Source organism: Schistocerca nitens, chromosome 1 (assembly GCF_023898315.1).
Source record: "Schistocerca nitens isolate TAMUIC-IGC-003100 chromosome 1, iqSchNite1.1, whole genome shotgun sequence".
NCBI lineage: Eukaryota > Metazoa > Arthropoda > Insecta > Orthoptera > Acrididae > Schistocerca > Schistocerca nitens.
Genome location: NC_064614.1, coordinates 151,055,584 through 151,077,699, shown reverse-complemented (window position 1 = coordinate 151,077,699; position 22,116 = coordinate 151,055,584). Strand labels below are relative to the sequence as shown.

The 22,116-nt window shown below is 43.3% G+C and overlaps 1 protein-coding gene across 4 annotated transcripts in view; it reads right to left on the bottom strand.

Annotated features, from left to right (window-relative positions):
- The window catches only part of LOC126243676 (uncharacterized), a 226,470-nt gene that overhangs the window by 48,098 nt on the left and 156,256 nt on the right, over positions 1-22,116 (bottom strand). For all 4 annotated transcript variants that reach the window (XM_049948180.1, XM_049948181.1, XM_049948178.1 and 1 more), the window contains one exon: positions 16,037-16,159. In XM_049948180.1, coding sequence (XP_049804137.1) covers positions 16,037-16,159 — 123 coding nt within the window. The remainder of the gene's footprint in view (positions 1-16,036; positions 16,160-22,116) is intronic.

The following is a 22,116-nucleotide window of genomic DNA, read 5'->3' as shown; positions in this document are numbered from 1 at the left end:
TTTTAGCATCCATCACGTCATCCAGTATCTGAAATCTCTTCCTTCTTTGCTTCCTTTTCCCTTCTACATAATCTCCTAAATTTTTTTTTTTTTGTCAGTCCGTCATTCTTTCTTAACATATGCCCAATCCAGCTTCTTTTTCTTCTTTTTATTACATCTAATAACTGTCTTTTCTCTCCCACTCTTCTCAGTACCTCTTCATTTTTTACTCTGTCCATCCAACTTATTCTTTCCATCCTCCGCCGTGTCCACATCTCAAAAGCCTCCAGCCTTTTTCCGTCTTTCTTCCTCAAAGTCCATGCTTCAGCGCCATACAGGAGAACACCCCCATACAAGACATTTTATGAGTCTTTTCCTGAGTTCTCTGCCCAGACTGCTGCAGAAAATTCTCCTTTTCTTATAAAATGCCTCTTTTGTCATTGCTATCCTTGTTTTAATTTCTGTGCTGCTCTTCCAATCAGTGTCTATCCTGCTTCCAAGGTACTTAAAATTTTGCAACTGTTCTAATATTTCTCCATTCAGTATAAATTTTATTTCTTTATTTCCTCCTAGTGCCAATACTTTTGTTTTCTTTGTGTTAATTTCTACTCCATAATTTTTTCAGTTAGCTTCAATGGTGTCCACTAAATCCTGTAATTCTTTTTCCCCTGTGGCAGGAAGGACCATGTCATCAGCAAACCTCTAACACCCTACTCTACTTCCTCCAATTTCTACTCCTTTGTCATCTAATAAGCATTGGTCAATCATATTTTCCAAGTAGAGGTCGAAAAGGGTAGGTGATAGCATCCCTGTCTTAGTCCGATCCAGTTTGTACTTTATCCTCTCACTTTAACCGAGGTTTTTTGATTAAGATATAAAGGGTTTACAAGTCTTCTGGTTTTCCAGTCCACTCTCTTTTCCCTCATTATAGTCGCCAGCTTGTCCCAAGCCACATTGTCAAATGCTTTTTCTAGATTGATGAAGCACATGCATAGATCTCTTCATTTTTCAATAAACCTTTCTCCCAAGATTTGTAGGAGCCCTATTGCATCTCTGGTGACCGTATTCCGTCTAAAGCCAAACTGCTCCTTGCCAAGATTCTCCTCCATTACTTTTTCAAGTCTCTTATTAATTATTCTTAACATCACTTTGGCTGCATGTGAAATGAGACTGATTGTCCTGTGCTCACTGCATTTCTTGGTTCCTTGTTTTTTTGGTAATGGAATCATTACTGTTGTCAGAAAGTCCTCAAGGCCATTCACCACTGTCATATATTTTATCACATAACCTCAATATTTTTCTTATTCCATCTTGGTTCAAGCATTTTAATATTTATTCTGGTATCATATCTGTACCTTCTACTTTGCCATTTTTCATTGCAGCTACAGCAGACTTTACTTCTTCCATTATGATGGTTGGTCCTTTATCGTCATCGCTTACACTGTTGAGCAATTCAAGTTCCAGAGTTTCTGGTTTGCAATCCGTGTCATATAGCTCTTTTAGATATTCTTCCCATCTCTGGAGGACATCGTCAAGATCTTTGTACACTACCTCTTTGCCTTTACTCAAAATTTCCATAGTAGCACTTCCTGCTCTATTTTGATCCCATGTCATAGTCTTTACTCTGTTGTATAGTAAGTCATATCTTCCCTTCCTGTCCAGTTCTTCAATTGCATCACATATCTCTTTTAGCCATTTTTTCCTAGCCTGCTCTGTTTCTCTTTGCATTTCAGTATTTAACCTTCAGTACATCTTCCTTGCATCTTCAGTGTTCTTGTTTTTAAATGTTCTTTTCTCCTCCATCTTGGAAATCAGATCTTGTGTGACCCATGTTTTCTTCTTTTGCTCTTTTCCCTTTTACATATCCTCTATTTTGCTGTCCTGCTTTAATGATTCCTTCTTTCAGCATATTCCAGTACTCGTTGGCATTGTCAGGTGGTTCTTTGTCTCGTAATGTGTTTAGAAACTCACATGACAGCATTTCTTTAATTTGTTCTTTGTTGGATCTTATCTACTCTAGATCCCACTTCTTCACCATTGTCGCCTTCTTCAGTTCTTTCATTCTTATTTCTATTTCTGCCATAAATAAGTTGTGGTCACTATTAATATCTGCACCTGGTAATGTGTGCACCTTCTTGATTCCATTCCTGTATCTTTCTTCTACCAGTATAAAATCAATTTGGTTTCTGTATTTATCCCCTGGTGATTTCCAAGTGCAGAGCCTCCTCTTGTGATTCTTGAACCATGTATTTGCCAATATCAGCTGCCTTTCCCTGCAGAAGTCAATTAGCCAATCACCTCTATCATTTATATATGATCAGAGGTTTTCCCAGTGTATGTGTTGTTTCCAGGGCTGTCGGGTGTTCAGCTGGATCCAATCATTGAAGTCCCAAGATATTTCGGCGAATAACCTTTCCGCCATCATCAGGTGACCGTATGTGGGAAAGTGCAAGCACCATATTCGGAACTCAGCGGACTTCGTTTGTCGTCTTAAGGAGCTGATCCTACGAGAAACTGACATCATGGTTAGCTTTGATGTCGTGTCACTCTTCACACAGGTCCCGCACACTACAAGCGGCCGATCAGAAACCTGTGTTTTTTCCAATATGTGGATGACACGTTTGTCATTTGGCCCCATGAACCTGATCAGCTGCAGACATTTTTAGAACGTGTAAATTCAGTCCACGAGAACATACGGTTCACCACTGAAATCGAGAAGGAAGGGAAATTACCCTTTCTTGATGTACTTGTAGAGCGGAGAACTAATGGCACACTGGGTCATAGCGCGTACTGCAAGCTTACACATACGGACTTATATTTACATGCCTCGAGTTCCCACCATCCTGCACAACTCAACGGGATACTCAACACACTGGTTCACAGGGCATACCCGATATCGGATGAACACTGTGGTGTCACCGCCAGACACCACACTTGCTAGGTGGTAGCCTTTAAATCGGCCGCGGTCCGCTAGTATACGTCGGACCCGCGTGTCGCCACTGTCAGTGATAGCAGACCGAGCGCCACCACACGGCAGGTCTAGAGAGACGTCCTGGCACTCGCCCCAGTTGTACAGCCGACGTAGCTAGCAACAGACACTGATGAAGACTTTCTCATTTGCCGAGAAGATAGTTAGCATAGCCTTCAGCTAAGTCAATTGCTACGACCTAGCAAGGCGCCGTATTCAATTGCTATAATACTTCTGTATCATCAAGAGCGATGTTCTACAATTATGAATTAAAGTTAAGTATTCCAGAAGCTACGTACTTTTCTTTATAGCATTCATTACGTATCCTGTTTCAGACCTCACGCCATCCTGCGTGAGCTTATACCGTGCATTTCGGCTTCCTCAAACAACACGGTGTTGGCACTTCTGCCGACACTTCATATTGGCGACGAGGCTTAAAAGAGGATTTCGCGTTCGTATTGCACTAATTTACTTGTGTCATGGCTTCGCCACAATCTCCAGATGTACTGTCCGAATTTTATCGCTTGCAGAATCAGCAGACGCAGGCCTTATTGGATGCCCTTGGACAGCTCGTCCAGGGTCAACGTGCGATGCAAACCGATGCGGCCGCCGCCGCTCCACCTCTACCGCAGCCACAACACGCAGTTGCACCGCCTTTTCGACAATTCAATGAGGCGATGGAAAGCTGGACGGAGTGGTCACGCCAATTTGGATTCCATCTCGCCGCCTACAGAATTCAAGGTAATGAGCGGCAGCCTCACTTATTGTCTTGTGTCGGCGTGCACACATACCGTGTGATAGTGAAATTGTTTCCCCGACACGACGTAGCAACTCTGTCCTACAATGAAATTTTGTCGGCATTAGATGCATATTTCAAGGAATCAGTCAATGTAGTTGCAAAAAGGTATACGTTCTTTCGTACAAAACGTACGGCCGGTCAGACTAATAGGGAGTGGGTTGCAACTTTACGAGGCCTTACTAGGGATTGTGCTTTTGAGTGTGAATGTGGACTCCCTTATTCAGATACTATGGTGTGTGATACAATTGCACAGAACGTTTCTGATGTTCGTATACGGGAGCAAATTTTGAAACTAGTCAATCCCGACACACTTGACTTTGCTCAGGAATCATTTGCAACTTCGCCAGCAGTGTGTCACGTTAACCGGCCCGCCGGGCGAGCTGCACGGAACAGTAAACTGCCCTCGCGCCCGTCCGCGCAGAACGTGTGCCGCGTAAGCACGCAAATGCAGTGATAAAATCATGCCCGCGGTGTGCTACTAGACATTCGCGTGAGAATTGCCTGTAACGCCAAGCTATTTGCTTTTTCTGTAATAGAAAAGGACATGTTCATAATGTTTGCCAGAAGAAGCTTAGATCGGACACTACCAACCATTCCAGGCCCTTTGCTTCGCGCCGGAATCGAACCAAGAATACTCGGGCTCGTGAATCTTCGCCCATGGACATTCATGTAGTTAATTCCACTCCGCCCAGTGCCAATCTCTCTAACAGTGACTGTGTTCGTCCCACAAAAAGTGTGCGTCGACGTCGCCGGAAATCACGTCAATTAGCAAGTGATTCTGTACCAGTGTCTGTTCACGTTGCACGAGACAGTCGCTCTTGTCGTCAGCAGGACAATAAACTTTTTGTAGATTTGGACATTCATGGCCACGTAATACCATTCCAGCTCGATACCGGAGCTGCAGTTTCATTGATCAATAAAGACACGTACAAACAACTGGGCACACCTCCCTTGCGTGCCGCAAATGTTACGGTAACTACATATTCAGGTCAGAATATCCCTGTGTTAGGACAGTGCAGCCTTCTTGCAACATACAAGAGACAAACAAAACTTGTGTCATTTTACGTCCTTCGTTCTTCTTCTGCAGTGAACTTGTTTGGTTTGGATTTATTTCAGTTGTTTAACTTGTCCATAGTCAATCAGGTCCTCTCAGTGAACCAGACTGTGCCTTCAGCCTGTGTTTCTCGGCTATGTAAAGAATTTGCAAACATTTTTGTACCGGGCCTAGGTTGCGCTAAGAACTATGAAGCACATTTGGAACTGAAAGTCAACGCGCAACCGAAATTTTTCAGAGCGCGCAATGTTCCCCATGCATTGCGTGATGAGGTCGCAAGAACATTACACGATTTGGAATCACAGGGTGTAATTGAACGTGTGCAAGCTACTCTCTGGGCATCACCCTTAGTAATTTTGCCAAAACCTTCCGGAAAATTGAGACTTTGCGTGGACTTCAAGGCAACAGTGAATCCACAACTAGTGATTGCAACTTTTCCTTTACCCTGCCCGGAAGATCTTTTTGACAAACTGTGCCCAGGTAAATATTTTTCGAAATTGGACCTAGCAGATGTGTACTTGCAAATACCAGTGGATGACGAATCCCAGCGCGTCTTGGTGGTTAACACACATCTTGGTTTGTATCGCTTCAAAAGACTGCCATTCGGGTGTGCATCCGCCCCTGCATTGTTTCAGCAATATCTGCAAACTGTTTGTGCGTCGGTCCCTACTGCAGCAAACTATCTGGACGATATTGTGATCTCCGGAAAGACAGAAGACGAACATTTAGCCAATCTCAGAACATTATTTCAGGTCTTGCGACAAAATGGTCTTCGCTTGCGGAAGGACAAATGTGTGTTTTTTGCTCGTGACTTACCATATTTGGGACATGTAATCAATGCTCAAGGCATACAGCCCAGTCCAGAGCACCTCCGTGCCATACAAGACTTGCCTTCGCCGCAGAATTTGAAGCAGCTACAGAGTGTGCTGGGAAAACTTAATTATTATACTAAATTTGTTCCACATGCCTCTACCATTTCAGCTCCGCTTCATCGCTTACGCCGTAAGGGTGTTCCGTTCGTTTGGACGACGGAATGCGAACGCACCTTTCGCCAGTTGAAATCGGCGTTGCTTTCTAATACTTGCCTTACGCCATTCGATCCCCGGAAACCCCTTCTGTTGATGGTAGATGCATCGGATTTCGGGATCGGTGCTGTGCTTGCGCACAAAGATGGATCGCATGATCGCCCTATTGCCTTTGCGTCCAAATTGCTCTCGTCTGCGCAAAGAAATTATTCACAGATCGAGAAAGAAGCATTGGCTCTCGTATTTGGTGTTACTAAGTTTCATGATTTCTTGTATGGTCGTCACTTTACCGTCATCACAGACCACAAACCTTTGACATCGCTTTTTCATCCGAAGAAGCCTGTACCTCCACGTACAGCGCAGAAATAGCCTGTACCTCCACGTACAGCGCAGAAATTCATTCGCTGGTCTATTTTCCTCTCGCAGTACCGCTACGATATCTTGTATCGGTCCACTGCTAAGCATGGAAACGCCGATGCGTTGTCCCGTTTGCCTGTTGCTGAGGATAGAGCATTTGATTCTTCCGAACTTGCTTGTATGTTCATTGATTCGGAAACCAATGACGTGGTCGAATCGTTTCCGATTGATTTTCGTCGTGTAGCCACAGCCACAGCTGCTGACCCTGTCCTTGCTACCGTTTTGCGTTTTGTTGCTACTCAATGGCCCTTGTCAAAGTCACGGATCAAGGATCCGTTGGTTCGCCGATTTTTTGCTCACAAGGAGAAATTTTTTGTTCGACATGGTGTTTTGCTGTTGCGTTCTGATAATGATCAGTCCAGGGTCGTGGTCCCAAGTTCGTTACAGTCCTCTGTCTTACAGCTTCTCCACCAAGGACATTGGGGTATAGTGCGAACGAAACAACTTGCTCGTCAGCACTGTACTTGGTTTGGAATCGATGCTGCGATTACGCATATGTGCTCTTCTTGCATGGCGTGTGCCGAACAACAATCCGCACCGCCGCGGAACTTCTTTGCATGGCCGAAAGCCACTTCCCCTTGGCAACGCTTGCACATCGATTTTGTTGGTCCATTCTGGAATGCTCGATGGTCATCAACAACCATCCAAGCGTTATCCGCTATCTTTTGTATTGAAGGTCTTCCACAGACTATTGTTTCCGACAATGGCCCACAATTCATGTCCGCAGAATTTCAGTCATTCTGCAAGGCCAATGGTATTCAACATCTGACTTCCGCGCCGTTTTCGCCTCAGTCAAACGATGCCGCTGAACGATTGGTCCGGACTTTCAAGTCCCAGATGTTGAAGTTGAAAGAGTCGCATTCTCGGGAGGACGCGTTATTGCTCTTTTTGTCTTCGTATCGCTCTCAGCCCCGTGATGGTCGCTCGCCGGCTGAGTTGCTCCACGGTCGTCCTCATCGAACCTTGATGTCTTTGCTGCATCTGCCGCATCAGGTTCCTGTGCAGCGGCAGCCACCTGCTTTTGCTCCAGGCGACGTTGTATTCTATCGCAACTATCGAGGTTCACGGCGTTGGCTCGCAGGGCGCATTCTTCGCTGCCTCAGCCCCGCTATGTGTCTGGTTTTGGGGGCCTCTGGTGAGGTGCGTCGGCATCTCAATCAGCTGCACCTCTGTCGTCGCACGGGTTCTGCCGCTCCCCGTCTGCTTTCAGCGACGGTGCCGTCCGGTCAGCGCCCTGGGGACCCATCTACTGGCTCGCCTCATCCCCAGGTGTTACCGACGCTGCCTTCCATTTTGCCCCATGGCGACGCGCCGCCGCCTGTTCTCCCGCCGGCGACGCCCGCAGTGGACGCTTCGCTGCAGCCGCCCAGCGCCTCCCTGGGTCACGCGCCACCGATCGCTTCCTGTGACCAGCTGTCCTCCGACATGGACCTCTTGCCCGCTCTGGACCAGATGTCGTCTTCGCCCGTCGGGTACCCCGACGCGATGGAGGTCGAATCTTCGGCCCCTCCTGTCTCTTTACGGGCGCATACACCGCATGTTGGCGTGCACCCTGGACTAGGTTTTCAGGCGTTTCCTAGCTCCCCTCGGTCCGAATGGCAGGGTGCGGGTGGCACAGCCTCGCCTGTTGTTAGGCTCCCCACCTCGTCGCATACGTCAACATGGGGTCCTCCCCACGGCGGGCGGAAGCCTTATAACACCACCGTTCGCTGATTTGTGGGGGAGGAATGTGGTGTCACCACCAGACAGCACACTTGCTAGGTGGTAGCCTTTAAATCAGCCGCGGTCCGCTAGTATACGTTGGACCCGCGTGTCGCCACTGTCAGTGATAGCAGACCGAGCGCCACCACACGGCAGGTCTAGAGAGACGTCCTGGCACTCGCCCCAGTTGTACAGCCGACGTAGCTAGCAACAGACACTGACGAAGACTTTCTCATTTGCCGAGAAGATAGTTAGCATAGCCTTCAGCTAAGTCAATTGCTACGACCTAGCAAGGCGCCGTATTCAATTGCTATAATACTTCTGTATCGTCAAGAGCGATGTTCTACAATTATGAATTAAAGTTAAGTATTCCAGAAGCTACATACTTTTCTTTATAGCATTCATTATGTATCCTGTTTCAGACCTCACGCCATCCTGCGTGAGCTTATACCGTGCATTTCGGCTTCCTCAAACAACACGGTGTTGGCACTTCTGCCGACACTTCAAACACAATCTACACAAAGAAATTAAACATCTAGAAAATGTGTTCCCCAAGAATGGGTACAGTAGCCGACAGATCCAGACAGCCTTCGAAAGATGGAAATGCAGCAGAAACCCAGATAAAGAACAGTCTAAAGATGATGAACCAGGCCTTGCCTTTCTACTGTATGCAGGCAACCTGACGTCAAAAATTGGGAGACTGCTAAAACAACACAAAATTGACACGGTCTACCGACCACCATCCAAGATACGCACCTTACTGAGCACGGTGAAAGACGGATTTGGCCTCAAGAAAGAGGGCGTATATAATATTCCATGTGGTTGCGGCAAATCCCACATCGGTCAAACAATCCGAACAGTTGAAGACTGCTGCAAAGAACACAAACGGCACACACACCTAGGCAGAACACTGCTTGGAAACTGGACACAATGTGAAATACGCAGAGACCAAGATTCTGGCCCCTACCAGCTTCTACTGGGACAGCATCTTCAAGGTGGCCATTGAAATTTGCATAACGGACAATCTCATAAACCGAGACACAGGTTTTCAACTGAGCAAGGCATGGAAACCCTTACTTAGATCCATCAAGGAGTCACGCCTCAAGTGAACACAAGATCTTTCCACGATGACCACCAGGGACACTCCACGGGATTTTGCATCTTCAACCAACCGGCGCGACGCCGGGGATGGTGTGGACCTGGCTCGGTGCCTGCAAACGGATTGTCGGCGGCCGCAATAGGAGCGCCGTCACTCGGAATTGGAATGTCAGCAGCCGCAATTGGACTATCAGCGCAGGGAATCGAAGGCCAACTGACGGACATAAATAACACCGACAATGAGCAGACAGACCATTCCATCAGAACCACCTGATGATGGCGTGAAGGTTATTCACCGAAATATCGTGGGACTTCAACAATAGCATCCAGCTGGACACCTGAGAGCCCTGGAAACAATCTATCATTTCTCTTTCCAAGACCACGACTGCCTACTATGTTTCCCTCTTTCCCTTTTCCCACAATGGCATTCCTGTCTCCCATTACTATTTTGCAGCATTTTTTATTTTTGTCCATTATTCTCTCTATTAGATAGTACGTTTCCTCTACAATTTAGTCATCATGTTCTGAAGTTGGTATATATACCTGGACAATCAGTATATCTTTTTGTGCTCCTTTCAGCCTTACATCAATGACCTGGTCATTTGCATAATCCACATATTCCACACATTTAGCCATTCCTACTCCATTCATTCCTTTTACTTCTCCTTCTGAGGAGTATAATAAATATTCATCTGACTGTAACTCTCCACTCCATACCATCTTACCTCAGCAACTCCTACGAGATCCATATGATTCTTTTACATCTCTCGTTTAAGGTTTTCTAGTTTTCCTGCTTGTAGAAGAGTTGTAACATTCCAGGTACCAATTCTTGTTTTGATATTTTGCCTCCTTTTGAAGTTGTCCCCCCTGGAGATCCAAAAAGAGGGGCTATTTTACCTCCAGATACTGATTTAAAACGAGAGGAAACCAGAGAATCCTCAGGGACTCACACCTAGTGAGTATGTGGCTGGCGACCATGGGGCCCCGAGCTGAGTCCTGGCATTGTTTCCACTTACTTATGCTAGGCTCCTCACTTTTATCTTTTCTATCTGGCCACCCTTGGCCAACTCTTGTTCTTTCCTGACCCTGATGCTATTAGGTTTCGAGGGCTAGGGGTCTTTCATTTTCCAAACTATACTTCTCATGCAGTGTCTGACCCAGATTGGGCGGCTGTGAAAGGCATCTGTATCCCATGTTAGTGGCGGCCTCCAGAACTGCAGAAGGCATTGGAAAACCACTGCAGACTATCTTCCCTGCATAATGCAGTCTCCATTTTATGTACTCCCTGTTAACTTACCAGAACCTAAAACCTTGCCTCACTATCATTCCCCAAACCCATCAACATGCAAGATAATGTTCATCTGCACAAACAACTGCAATCCTCCATCTAACAACTGATCCTGACCCTATAATCCGATCTGCTGACAAAGGCTCCACCACTTCTGTTTTGAAGCGCAAGGATACTCTGCCAGCTGTCTCATTTATCCACCAACAAACCATGCCAAAGCGATGTTAATCCAGAAATCCAGCAGTACCTCCAGCCTCTCCTCAAATCCTTAGGCCCATTCCAGAACCTCTCTCCAGAGTCCATCTCTCTCCTAATTCCTACCACTCCCCGCACTGCTACCTTCTACATGTTTCCTAAAATCCATAAACCAAACCACTCAGGACGCCCCATTGTGACTGGTTCCTGTGCCCCACAGAGAAGATATTTGCTCTTGTAGACCAACACCTTCAGCTTATTACCTGCAACCTACCCTCCTATATAAAAGATACCAACCATTTCCTCCGCCAGCTCTCCACAGTTCCTGTTCTTCTACCATACAGTGCCCTGCTTGTCACTAGTGATGCCACCTCCCTTTACACTAACATCCCTAATTCCCATAGCCTTGCCACTACTGAACACTACCTTTCCCAATGCCCGATGGATTCCAAACATACAACCTCCAACCTAGTCGCCATGACCAACTATATCCTCACCCACCCATACTTCTCCTTTAAAGGCAACACCTAAAACAGATGCAGTTTATGGCTATCTGCAGCCATATGGCATCATCCTATGTCAGCCCATTCATGAGCCATCTAGAGTAATCCTTTGTAACTACCCAGAATCCCAAACCCCTCACCTGGTTCAGATTCACTGATATTATCTTCGTGATCTGGATCGAGGCTGAGGATGTCCTATCCACATTCCACCAGAACCTCAACACCTTCTCACCCATTTCTTTACCTGACTCTTCTCCACCCAATAAGCCACCTTCCTTGCTGTTGACCTCTACCACAAAGACAACTACATCAGTACCTTTGTCCTTATCAAACTTATCAACCACCAGCACTGTGACAGCTGCCTCTCATTCCGTACCAGGAAGTCCTATCCATACAGCCTAGCCACCATGGCCATGCATCTGTAGTGACTAGCAGTTCCTCTCAGAATAAACCTAATGTCTCACTGAGGCCTTCACAGACCATAATTACCCCGCCAATCTTGTACAGAGACAGATCCCGTGTGCCATATCTCTCAAGTCACCAGTCAACCCCCAAAATCCGACTTTCTGGCCACAGAGGAGCATTCCCCTCATGACTCAGCACCACCCAGGATTGGAGTAACTGAATCACATTCTGGACCAGGGTTGTGACTATCTCTCGCTGTGCCCTAAAATGAGGAATGCCCTACTCACACTACTTCTCACCCCTCCCACAGTGGTATTCCCACACCCGCCGAACCTACACTATATCCTTGTGCAACCCTACACAACCCTTGTTCCCAAGCCTTTGCCTCATGGCTCACATCCCTGTAACAGATCTAGATGCAAGACCTGTCCCATACATCCTCCCACCATCACCTACTCCAGTCTGGTCACAAACATCACCTACCCCATCAGAGGCAGAGATACCTTTGAAACTAGTCATGTGATCTACAAGTTAAGCTGCAACCACTGTTCTGCATTCTACATGGGCACGCCACCCAACAAGCTGCCTGAAACTTCCTGGCAGATTAAAACTGTGTGCCGGAATGAGACTCTAACACGGGACCTTTACCTTTCGCGGGCAAGTGCTCTACCGACTTAGCTACCCAAGCATGACTCACGTCCGGCCTTCATAGCTTCAATTCTGCCAGTACCTAGTCTCCTACCTTCCAAACTTCACAGAAGTTCTTCTGCGAACATTGCAGAGCTAGCACTCCTGGAAGAAAGAATATTGTGGAAACATGGCTTAACCACAGCCTGGGGGAGGTTTCCAGAATGAGATGTTCACTCTGCAGCGGAGTGTGCACCGATATGCTGATAGGAGAAGGTCCCAAGTTCGAGTCTTGGTCTGGTACACAGTTTTAATCTGCCAGTAAGTTTCATATCAGCGCACACTCTGCTGCAGAGTGAAAATCTCATTCCGGAAACCTCCCCCAGGCTGTGATTAAGCCATGTTCCCACAATATCCTTTCTTCCAGGAGTGCTAGTTCTGCAAGGTTCGTCGAAGAGCTTCTGTGAAGTTTGGAAGGTAAGAGATGAGGTACTGGCAGAATTGAAGCTGTGAGGGCCAGACATGAGTCGTGCTTGGGTAGCTCAATTGGTAGAGCACTTGCCCACGAAAGGCAAAGGTCCAATGTTCGAGTCTCGGTCCGGCACAAAGTTTTAATCTACCAGGAAGTTTCATATCAGCGCACACTCCGCTGCAGAGTGAAAATCTCATTCTGAACAAGCTGTCTGTCCGCATAAACGGCCACTGACAAAATGTGGCCAAGAAACTGCTGAACCAACCAGCTGCTGAGCACACTGCCCAACACGACATCCTTCATTTCAATGACTGCTTCACAGCCTGTGCCATCTGGATCCTTCCCACCAACACCATCTATTCTGAAATGCGCAGATGGGAACTGTCCCTCAATGTACGAGGTTCATCCACAAAGTAAGTTCCGTTTTTATTTCTACCCATGACAGCGCTATGGTCGGAGTTCTGAGCATGCGCGACAGTTACTTTGACTCAAGGAGAAGACACGTACACCATTTTCAGATCACTGTTGCCAACATGTGCTTTGTAGTGCTTCTTTAAAATGTCAGCCGTAATTGAAAATGCCACCACATGTGAAATCAGATCTGTGATTCGTTTTCTAAATGCAAAGCAAGTTAAACCAAAAGAAATTCATCGTCAAATCTATGAGGTTTACGGACAAATGCTATGAGTGATTCAATGGTTAGAAGATGGATCAGACTGCTCAATGAATGTGCATGATGAAGAACAAAGTGGACGCCTGTTTATGGTTACTGATGAACTGGTTCACACAATTGAAGAGAAGATTAAGCACAACCATAAGTTTACACTTAGTACCCTTGCTATGAAGTTCTGAAAATCTCACAATCACTAATTCATGAAATTGTTACTGAAAAACTGAAATTTTGAAAACTTTGCTCACATTGGGTACCCAAAATTCTTACTGAACAATACAAAAAACAACAGATGGGCAGTGCCTTTCAGTTTTTGACACTAAAATGAAGAAGGCGATGGTTTTCTTTCTTGGATAGTCACAGGGGATGAAACTTGGGTATTGTACAGCACCCCTGAAACAAAACGGCAATCAATGGAATGGAGGCATACTTCATTCCCAATTAAGGTTAAGCCTAAGCAAATCCTGACACCTCAAAAAGTCATGTGCATCAGTTTTTGGGACAGAAAAGGCAATTTGCTGATTGATTTCTTACCATGAGGCCAAAGAATAAACTCACATGGTTACTGCGAGACCATTAAGAAATTGCGCCGCACAATACAGAACAAGCACCGAGGATTACTGTCAAAAGGTGTTGTTTTTTTCCATGATAATGCCCGACCTCACACGGCGAATGTGACCAAATCACTCTTACGGGAATTTCACTGGGACACGTTTGATCATCTTCCGTACAGTCTGGACCTCACTCCTAGCGACTTTCTTCTCTTCTTACACCTAAAATCTGTCCTTGGTGGTCAACACTTCAATGATGATGATGAGCTGGAACAACATGTTACCACATAGTTGAATACACGGGCGGCAACCTTCTATGAAGAAGGCACACAAAAACTTGTGTACGCTACGACAAGTGCCTACAAAATTTATGAAGCTATGTAGAAAAGTAGTTTAACAGTAATATATTTTTGTACAATAAATATTTTTTCTGTATCTGTACTCTTTTGTTTTATATAACCAAATGGAACTTACTTTGTGGATGAACCTTGTATCCTACATTCCCATAACCCTCGTACCTCAACTTTTGTTAGTTATTGTCCTTATCCAACTATCCCCTTACCTGTTCCAATTCCACCACTACACAGCCTCTATTCCACCAATGCACCCACAATCTTTTTACTTGTTTATTTTTCCACTGGCCGCCATTCCAACCACCCTCTTTCTAACTTCCTGAGAGCACCTAGCTGCCCTACCTTCTCCCCACCTCATGCCAGTTTACGATCCCACCCCATCCCTGTCTGAGCCTTCTCCTTATCCTCAACATCCAGCTGCTTCTCCCATCATGCACTGCTGCTCCTGATCTGGCCTTGGCAGCCAGAGATTGGGGGCAGGTGTGTCTGTGAGTTGCATTTGCATTAGTGTATGTTATCTATTCTGATGAAGGCCTGTTAGGCCAAAAGTTTTGTTTGACAGTCTTTCTGTTGTGCTTATCTGTGACTAGTATCTCTGCTATGTGGTGAGTAGCAACCATTTTCTTCATAAGAAAATACATTATATCTAACTACTTGCTCACAATTAGGCAAAAATAGGACATGGGTCAGGAGTCAACGGAGTTTTTGAAGAAAAGTGTTTCACTGCTGTAAGGTAATAGAAATGAGGGAGATTAGAATATCAGGAGGTACCACTGCAGCATTAAAGATCTATGGCCTTCTACATCTACCACATAGAAGAATGCTTGTTATTCCTCGAAAACCATAATCCATACTCCTCACGACAAGGGGGTCCCTCTTAATCTGGTATCTGAGTGACTTGCACCTCCTACCCAACCTTCTAAAAAGTCTGGGTGCTTTTTCCAACCAGAAGAAGTAACTAACAGTCCTGGAAACTGGGAACAGTTCCCTGCACTTTCAAATGTGTGTACCATCTGCGCTGAAATTCTGCCAGTCATTCTGTCTTCTTGTAATTTTACATTTTTCGCAAGGGAATTCCTTCTTTGGTAATATCAGCTTCAAATACACATTGAAATCTTTGCCTGACAACTCCTTCTACTCCAAAGAAAGATTTTTTTGTGTGTAATAATATAATGTGTGTGGGAGGGGAGGGGGTGGGCGCGCGCGCGCGCGCGCATGCGTGTGCGTGTGTGTGTGTGTGTGTGTGTGTGTGTGTGAGGAGGAGGGAGACTGAACATATGTAGGCACACATCATGGGGGAAAAATTGGGAGAGATTGCAATTGTGTCCATGGAACAAGTAAATAACTAACTAAACAGCATCACACAGTTGAAAGAAAAAAAACGACAGTCTAGAGTAAAAGTTGAGCTTTTATGTCAGCATATACGAAAAGTTGTAGAATCCATACCAGGATATTTGCAAGGTTTCATTGATGGTATTTATACGATAAATATACAAATTAGATGCAGACACAAACATAAAGTGCACCTAATAAAAATCATGAGCTGATATTAAATTCACAGAGGCAAATAGCGGAGAACTCAACACTTCTAATGCAAACCATTACAAGCTTTCTTGATTTAGCTAGGAAGTAGACTTGTTGCACTGGCGTGTATACAACTGTAATATCATGGAAGCTTTTGCAAAGAGAAACAAAAGACACGAATGCCAAGCTTGAACATAACAAATTACGAAAACAGAGGATGAGGCAACATGCAGGAAACAGTAGAGTACCATAAAATCTACTTCTTTCTTACACGTTAGTATCTAATTGTTCACTGATATCTGACACAACAGGATGAACTCTTATAACAGGGGTGTGATTTGATTCGAACATGACTAATTCAGTATGTTCACTATGATTAATTCAGAACATTTACTTAGCCTACTTACCTTGACTAGAACAGGGTAGACATATCTGCTGCTCAGAATGAGGTTGTTGTTTGCTAATTCTTGTATAACTCTGCTCTTTCCTACAGATGTAACACCGTGCTGTTATTAAGTCCAGTGGACAACCTGTTGATGGACATTTCTCTTCACATAATTTCTCACAAAAAACATACATACTAAGTCCTTATATTTTTAATGAAAACTTCTAAAAGGATTAGTGCAACAAATCAGTCTAAGAGTTACAACATTGTCTTGGGGGATTACTTCAAGCATGTAGATGTTTATAACATGTAAAATATGTCATGGAACATGCCACGGAACCTTTACAATGATTTTAAGTGAGCAGTATTGATAACCTCTTGAGGAACAACTTGTGTGAGTTTGTTATTATTTCTCGTTTACAGTTCCCATTAGCCTTCCACTGTATTATGCAAGATAGCTTTGTGTAATTGCCTATTTAACAAACATTTATTTGCGTAATTGTGGTTTATTCAACTCATGACATACATTTGCAATCCATTTGGTTTTTGTACAGGAGAAAGAAACCAAATACATATTTCATATCTGACTATTTTAAGTATCACTTTGCCAAGAAATAGCAAGCATCAATTCTTTAAGCCTTTTCATTCTGGCAACAAAATATGAAAGCACAGGTCTGTTAATGTGTAAAACTGGTGTAGCACTATCCACCCTATTTTTCAAACTACAAACAATAGACAAAACTGACGGCATCAGGCATTAGTACACAGAAATCAAAGAAGGTTCTACAGACATAAAGTATTAATAACCACAATAATAATAATAATAATAATAAAAAAGAGTCTCTTCACACTGACTAGTCTTGTAGTTATAATATGAGAATGCATTATCAAAATTAACACAGAAGTTCAAAAAATGGTTCAAATGGCTCTAAGCACTATGGGACTTAACGTCTGAGGTCATCAGTCTCCTAGATTTAGAACTACTTAAACCTAACTAACCTAAGGACATCACACACATCCTTGCCCGAGGCAGGATTCGAACCTGTAACCGCAGCAGCCACATACTTCCAGACTGAAGCACCTAGAACCGCTCAGCCACCGCGGCCGGCTCACTGAAGTTCAACTTTCTGCCACTCACTGCTACCTCAGCATTTAACAAACAAAATGGAAAAGTATAAAGTCATAGAACATGACAATGGGAATGTTACCATCATTTATAATATGAGGCTAAAATCCAGACTCACATCTTAGGAGCAAGAAATCTGAATATTAAAAAGGATTACGAAAATCTTACTATATAATTTAATAAGAATTCAATGTGACACAGTTTTTAAAATAAGTCCTTCAGATGATGATGTGTGTGAAATCTTATGGGAATTAACTGCTAAGGTCATCAGTCCCTAAGCTTACACACCTAAATTAGCCAAAGGACAAACACACACACCCATGCCCGAAGGAGGACTTGAACCTCCGCTGGGACCAGCCGCACAGTCCATGACTGCAGCGACTTAGACCGCTTGGCTAATCCCATGTGGCAATAAGCCCTTCATTTGCACTGAGTTGAGATAGACAAACTACTCAGTAAGACAATGCCCCGAAACAAAATAGTGGAACTCAGGTGCTTCTTTCAAGGTTCACATTACCTATACAGTACTAGTGTCTCATTACTTTGCAATAGAGCAATTGTTTCCCCATAATGCTTATTTATCACCAGTCAACTGGATTTTAAAAAAATGTTAATAGACAACTTTCATTCACATGTTACTGAAGACAGTTATATGAATTCCATAAATTTACTACGTTCAGTTGTCCGCACATTCCACAGACCACAATTGCAACCTCTCCCTCTGATATAGGATGATTATAGTACATGTTCCAGAATTAAGTTTCATCTTTCAGCGGAGTATACACTGATGTCAATCTTCCTGGCAAATTAAAACTGTGTGCCCAACCAGGAATTGAACCTTATAATACACATCCTCAGTGAAAATATGGCAACCTGTTGACCACTAACACGACTTTTTCGCTACCACATGTACCACCTCACATGACCCCTTGGACCTTGTCACAGTGGGGTGGTTTGTGTGCCTCAATTATACAAACACCCATTCCCATAACTATGACCACATCGGAGGGTATCCGCAGAGAGACCAGACAAACGTAATTCTGGATGAGGGGCAGTAGTACTTCCAATAGTTGCATGGACAACAGTCAGAACAACCCACTCATCTTGCCTCGTGACACCAGATAAGATGGCCTTGCTATGTCACTGTTGCGAATGGCCGAGCCTGAGGGGAAACTGCAACTGTTATATTTCTCAAAGACTTGTAGCCCTACTGTACAACTTAATAATGGTGACTTCATCTTTGGTAAAATATTCCAGAGTAATATAATTTTACTTTGTGCTCTCTGAGCAAGAACTACTCAGAAGAATGTCATCATCAGGAAAAACAAAACTGGCATGCTACAGATAGGAACATGGAATGTTAGATCACCAAGGGGGCTAGTTTAGTAAGCTTAAACAGAGAAATGCATAGACTAAAGTCAGATAAAGGGGGAATTAGTGAAATGTAATGGCAGGAAGAACGTGCCTTCTGATCAATTGAATACAGGGTTATCAACAAAAAACATATATGGATGATAATAATGAATAAGAAAATAAAAGTGTGCATGAGTGGCTATGAACAGTGTAGTGAACACATTATTGTAGACATGGAGGATTTACAGTAAAACCCCGGGCTTACTGTCCTACATTTTACATTCATTTTTATTGATCCCAACAGATGTCCTATTCACTCAATACACTGCTTTCCCATTCTTCCAATCCCATAGTACAACATTTTCCACGTTTTAAGTCTTCTTTGATGTTATTTCGACCTTCAACATTGATTTTCATGCAGATTTCTGCAAAATGTGCATCGTATTTCTGCTTGAAGTCAGCCTTGGAACAATGCAGAAAAATCAGCATTAGCACAGTAAGTAAGGTTTCCAGTGTTGGTGTGTTGGGTCACAGCCACCTGTATTAAAGGTTCACAGTGTTTGGAAGGGTGGGTACATATGCCTTAATAATAATCACAATCTGACGATAGCAACTCTAGTAGCAACTTTCCTATTGTTAATTGCATTGCATTATAACAGTGTTGATTTAATTGCACAGGCATTTATACAAATAAACAGCAGTTTTGAAGACAGTCCTCACTATAATGGGCCTTCACAAACTGCTGTTACTTCCACGTGAAATATGCTAATTCGTACTAGGCCTGCAGCAGTCTTAGGTTGGTACGACCTGATGTCAGATGTATTTCTGTCCTCTTTCTCACCCAAGACATCCCTGAACCAAGTGACCTCGTTGTTGGCAACAAGCTGTAGATTTCAAGCCTATCGTTCTCTGTTTTAACCAATACTGTGTTACAAGTTGTGTTTACCGTAATTTTATAATGATTATCAATAATAAGTCTCACATTAGAATAGAAATATCTTTTTAATGTGGTTTCACAAAAGACTTTTGCTTCCATGTGCTATTTACACCATTGGACATGATCAGAACGAAGAGGGAAAACTGCACACACTTTTGTTTGTGTCAGTATTCAGCCACTATCTTCATGATCATTACGAAGACAGGGACTGAGAGCTGACACAAACAAGTGTGCGCTTCCTTCTTCATTCAGATCATGTCCAACGGTGTAAATAACACACAGAAGCAAGTCTTTTGTGAAACCACATTAAAAAGATAGTCACATTCTAACGTGAGACTTATTATTGATGATCATTATCGAATTATGGTAAACAAAACTTGTAACACAACATTGATTAAAACACTAAGGTTGGCAGTCTTCGTAAAGAAAGAACAAAAGGCAGAATGAGCCAAGATCCAAAATAAGGCATAGAACAGAAATATGAGGCAACTAGTCACATATAAAGACCAACTGTGTAGATGGTTTAGTTTATGCGTTGGCTGTGATGAAAGGTATAGATCAACCTATGCTCTTCAAAAATTAATAACTTTTGAATGCCTTACATGAACAAACCAAAGAAAGTGTACACTTACAATCCTCAACACTATCCAAATCAGTACCAGAATTTTTATTAATTAAATACAATTTGAATAATGAAGTGGTATGTTGATTCCAAAGATTAATAATTGACTGAAGTCAACAAACATTTTGGAGAGGAAGTATAACAGCAGAATGAAAAGAGAAGTCAGTGTAGCAATCAGGAGATATATATTTTTTCTTAGGCTAACTAGCTAATTAAGAGAGCATTACTTTTGATCAATTAATCACAACAGCATGCATCTAAATCCCAAACTCAGTGTAGCAATAAGTGTTAATACAGTTTTTATTCATCAAAATGCTCAAGCAAGATGGGCAATAAATCATACCCAAAAATTTGTAAACAATCTAAATGAATTTGGCAGATTGTAACACAAAAGAGAAATCAGTATGTACGTGCCAGTATTGTGATGTATTTATATGTATATTTCATTAACAATAATAATAATGACTGCACTATTGTGAGGGGACTGATGAGCATAGATGTTAAGTCCCATAGTGTTCAGAGCCATTTGCACTATTGTGAGTTTGCCAGAAACAGATTGGTGACTGTATAATGGATGTGGCAGTACCATCCAGTTGTATGCACCCAATGAGGTAGGATCTGTGATAGCCAGCAGAAGCTTGCTTACATGTGGCCTGACTGTTGATACTCAAAGTGATTATTCCACAGAATACAACAAGTGGCCAGGAATTTAAATTATGTTTCAAAGAGAAACAGCAATGAATAACTTATTCAACATGTAAGAGATATTCTGAAACACTAGATCAACATTTTATGGACTTGTGAATGCTGAAGTGTCAATAACAAGGAAGCCTATTATCTGTCATTACACTTCCAGTTTGTACAAACATTAAATTGTAAACACACTAGGTTGAAGACAAATTTTCTCCACAAGCCCTGTCCTGCCTGCATTTTTTTTAATTTTCCTGAAAGAACAAAACAGTTTTCACACAGCGTGACAGGAGCATGGCCACCTCTTACACACACGTGGAGCCATCGAACTATAAATGCTGTTACACACTTTCTTTAGACCAGATCATCAAACAAGAGGAAAGGATGCACAAATTCTACACACTAAACTAATGTCACCTTGCTTTCAGCTGTTAGAATTTTTTTATGATTGAAATTTTGGCATTAAGCCATTTTATAGCATAAGATTTTGAATTTAGGTTTTCATTAGGCAGAGACAAGTTGCATGTGGGACTGGAATTTGATTAAAAGAGGCAGAAAAACAGTAGCAGATCAAGGCCTGGGGGAAAGGAATGAAAGGGGAAGCAGCCTGGTAGAATTTTGCATTGAGTACACTTTAACCATTGCTAACACTCGATTTAGGAATAATGAAATTGATCATATTTGTGGAATATACTGTATACCCACAGCACGAAACAATCAATACTGATAATGTCTGTGAGCTACAGCAATCTAGGGTCCATGCCTGATACTCCGAGGAGACACAAGAAGCGAGTGCATCAGCTATGCTCCCTCCTAGAAGTGGGGTATAAAGCCGAGTGCACGCCACGCCAACAGTCTGTAAGCTCTGTATGATGTTAATCGTTACATTCCACATCCGACATGTTGAATCGTTTTGCCTGTTATTTTTGGTTTTCCTTGTTGTTTACTGTTGGAACTCTGTTCTGGCCCTGATGCAGTTTGCCTAGAGAGGTCAGTGCCCATCCTTCCACCGCTCACACTCAGGAATACCAAATTTTCAGTGTGCGTTTTAGTGGGCTCTTAAAATGGCGATGAGTAACTTACTCACCATGTAAGAGATATGCTGAAACACTAGATCAACATTTTATGGACTTGTGAAGGCACAGTTAACCTTAAAACAGAACCCAAATGTCAAAGTGCCTCCTTACTGTCTTCAAGGAAACACTTACATCGTGTAGTTCGCACAGAGTGACCATTTGTCGAACCTAGTGGTCTTCTGTTTGAAGAATGGTGTGTTTATCTGACCGACTATTTCTCTCATTAAACCCTCAATGGGGGGTTGCAAGACTCAAATTTAATCAACATGCAAAAATGTGTGGTCAGTCTCCCACGGAG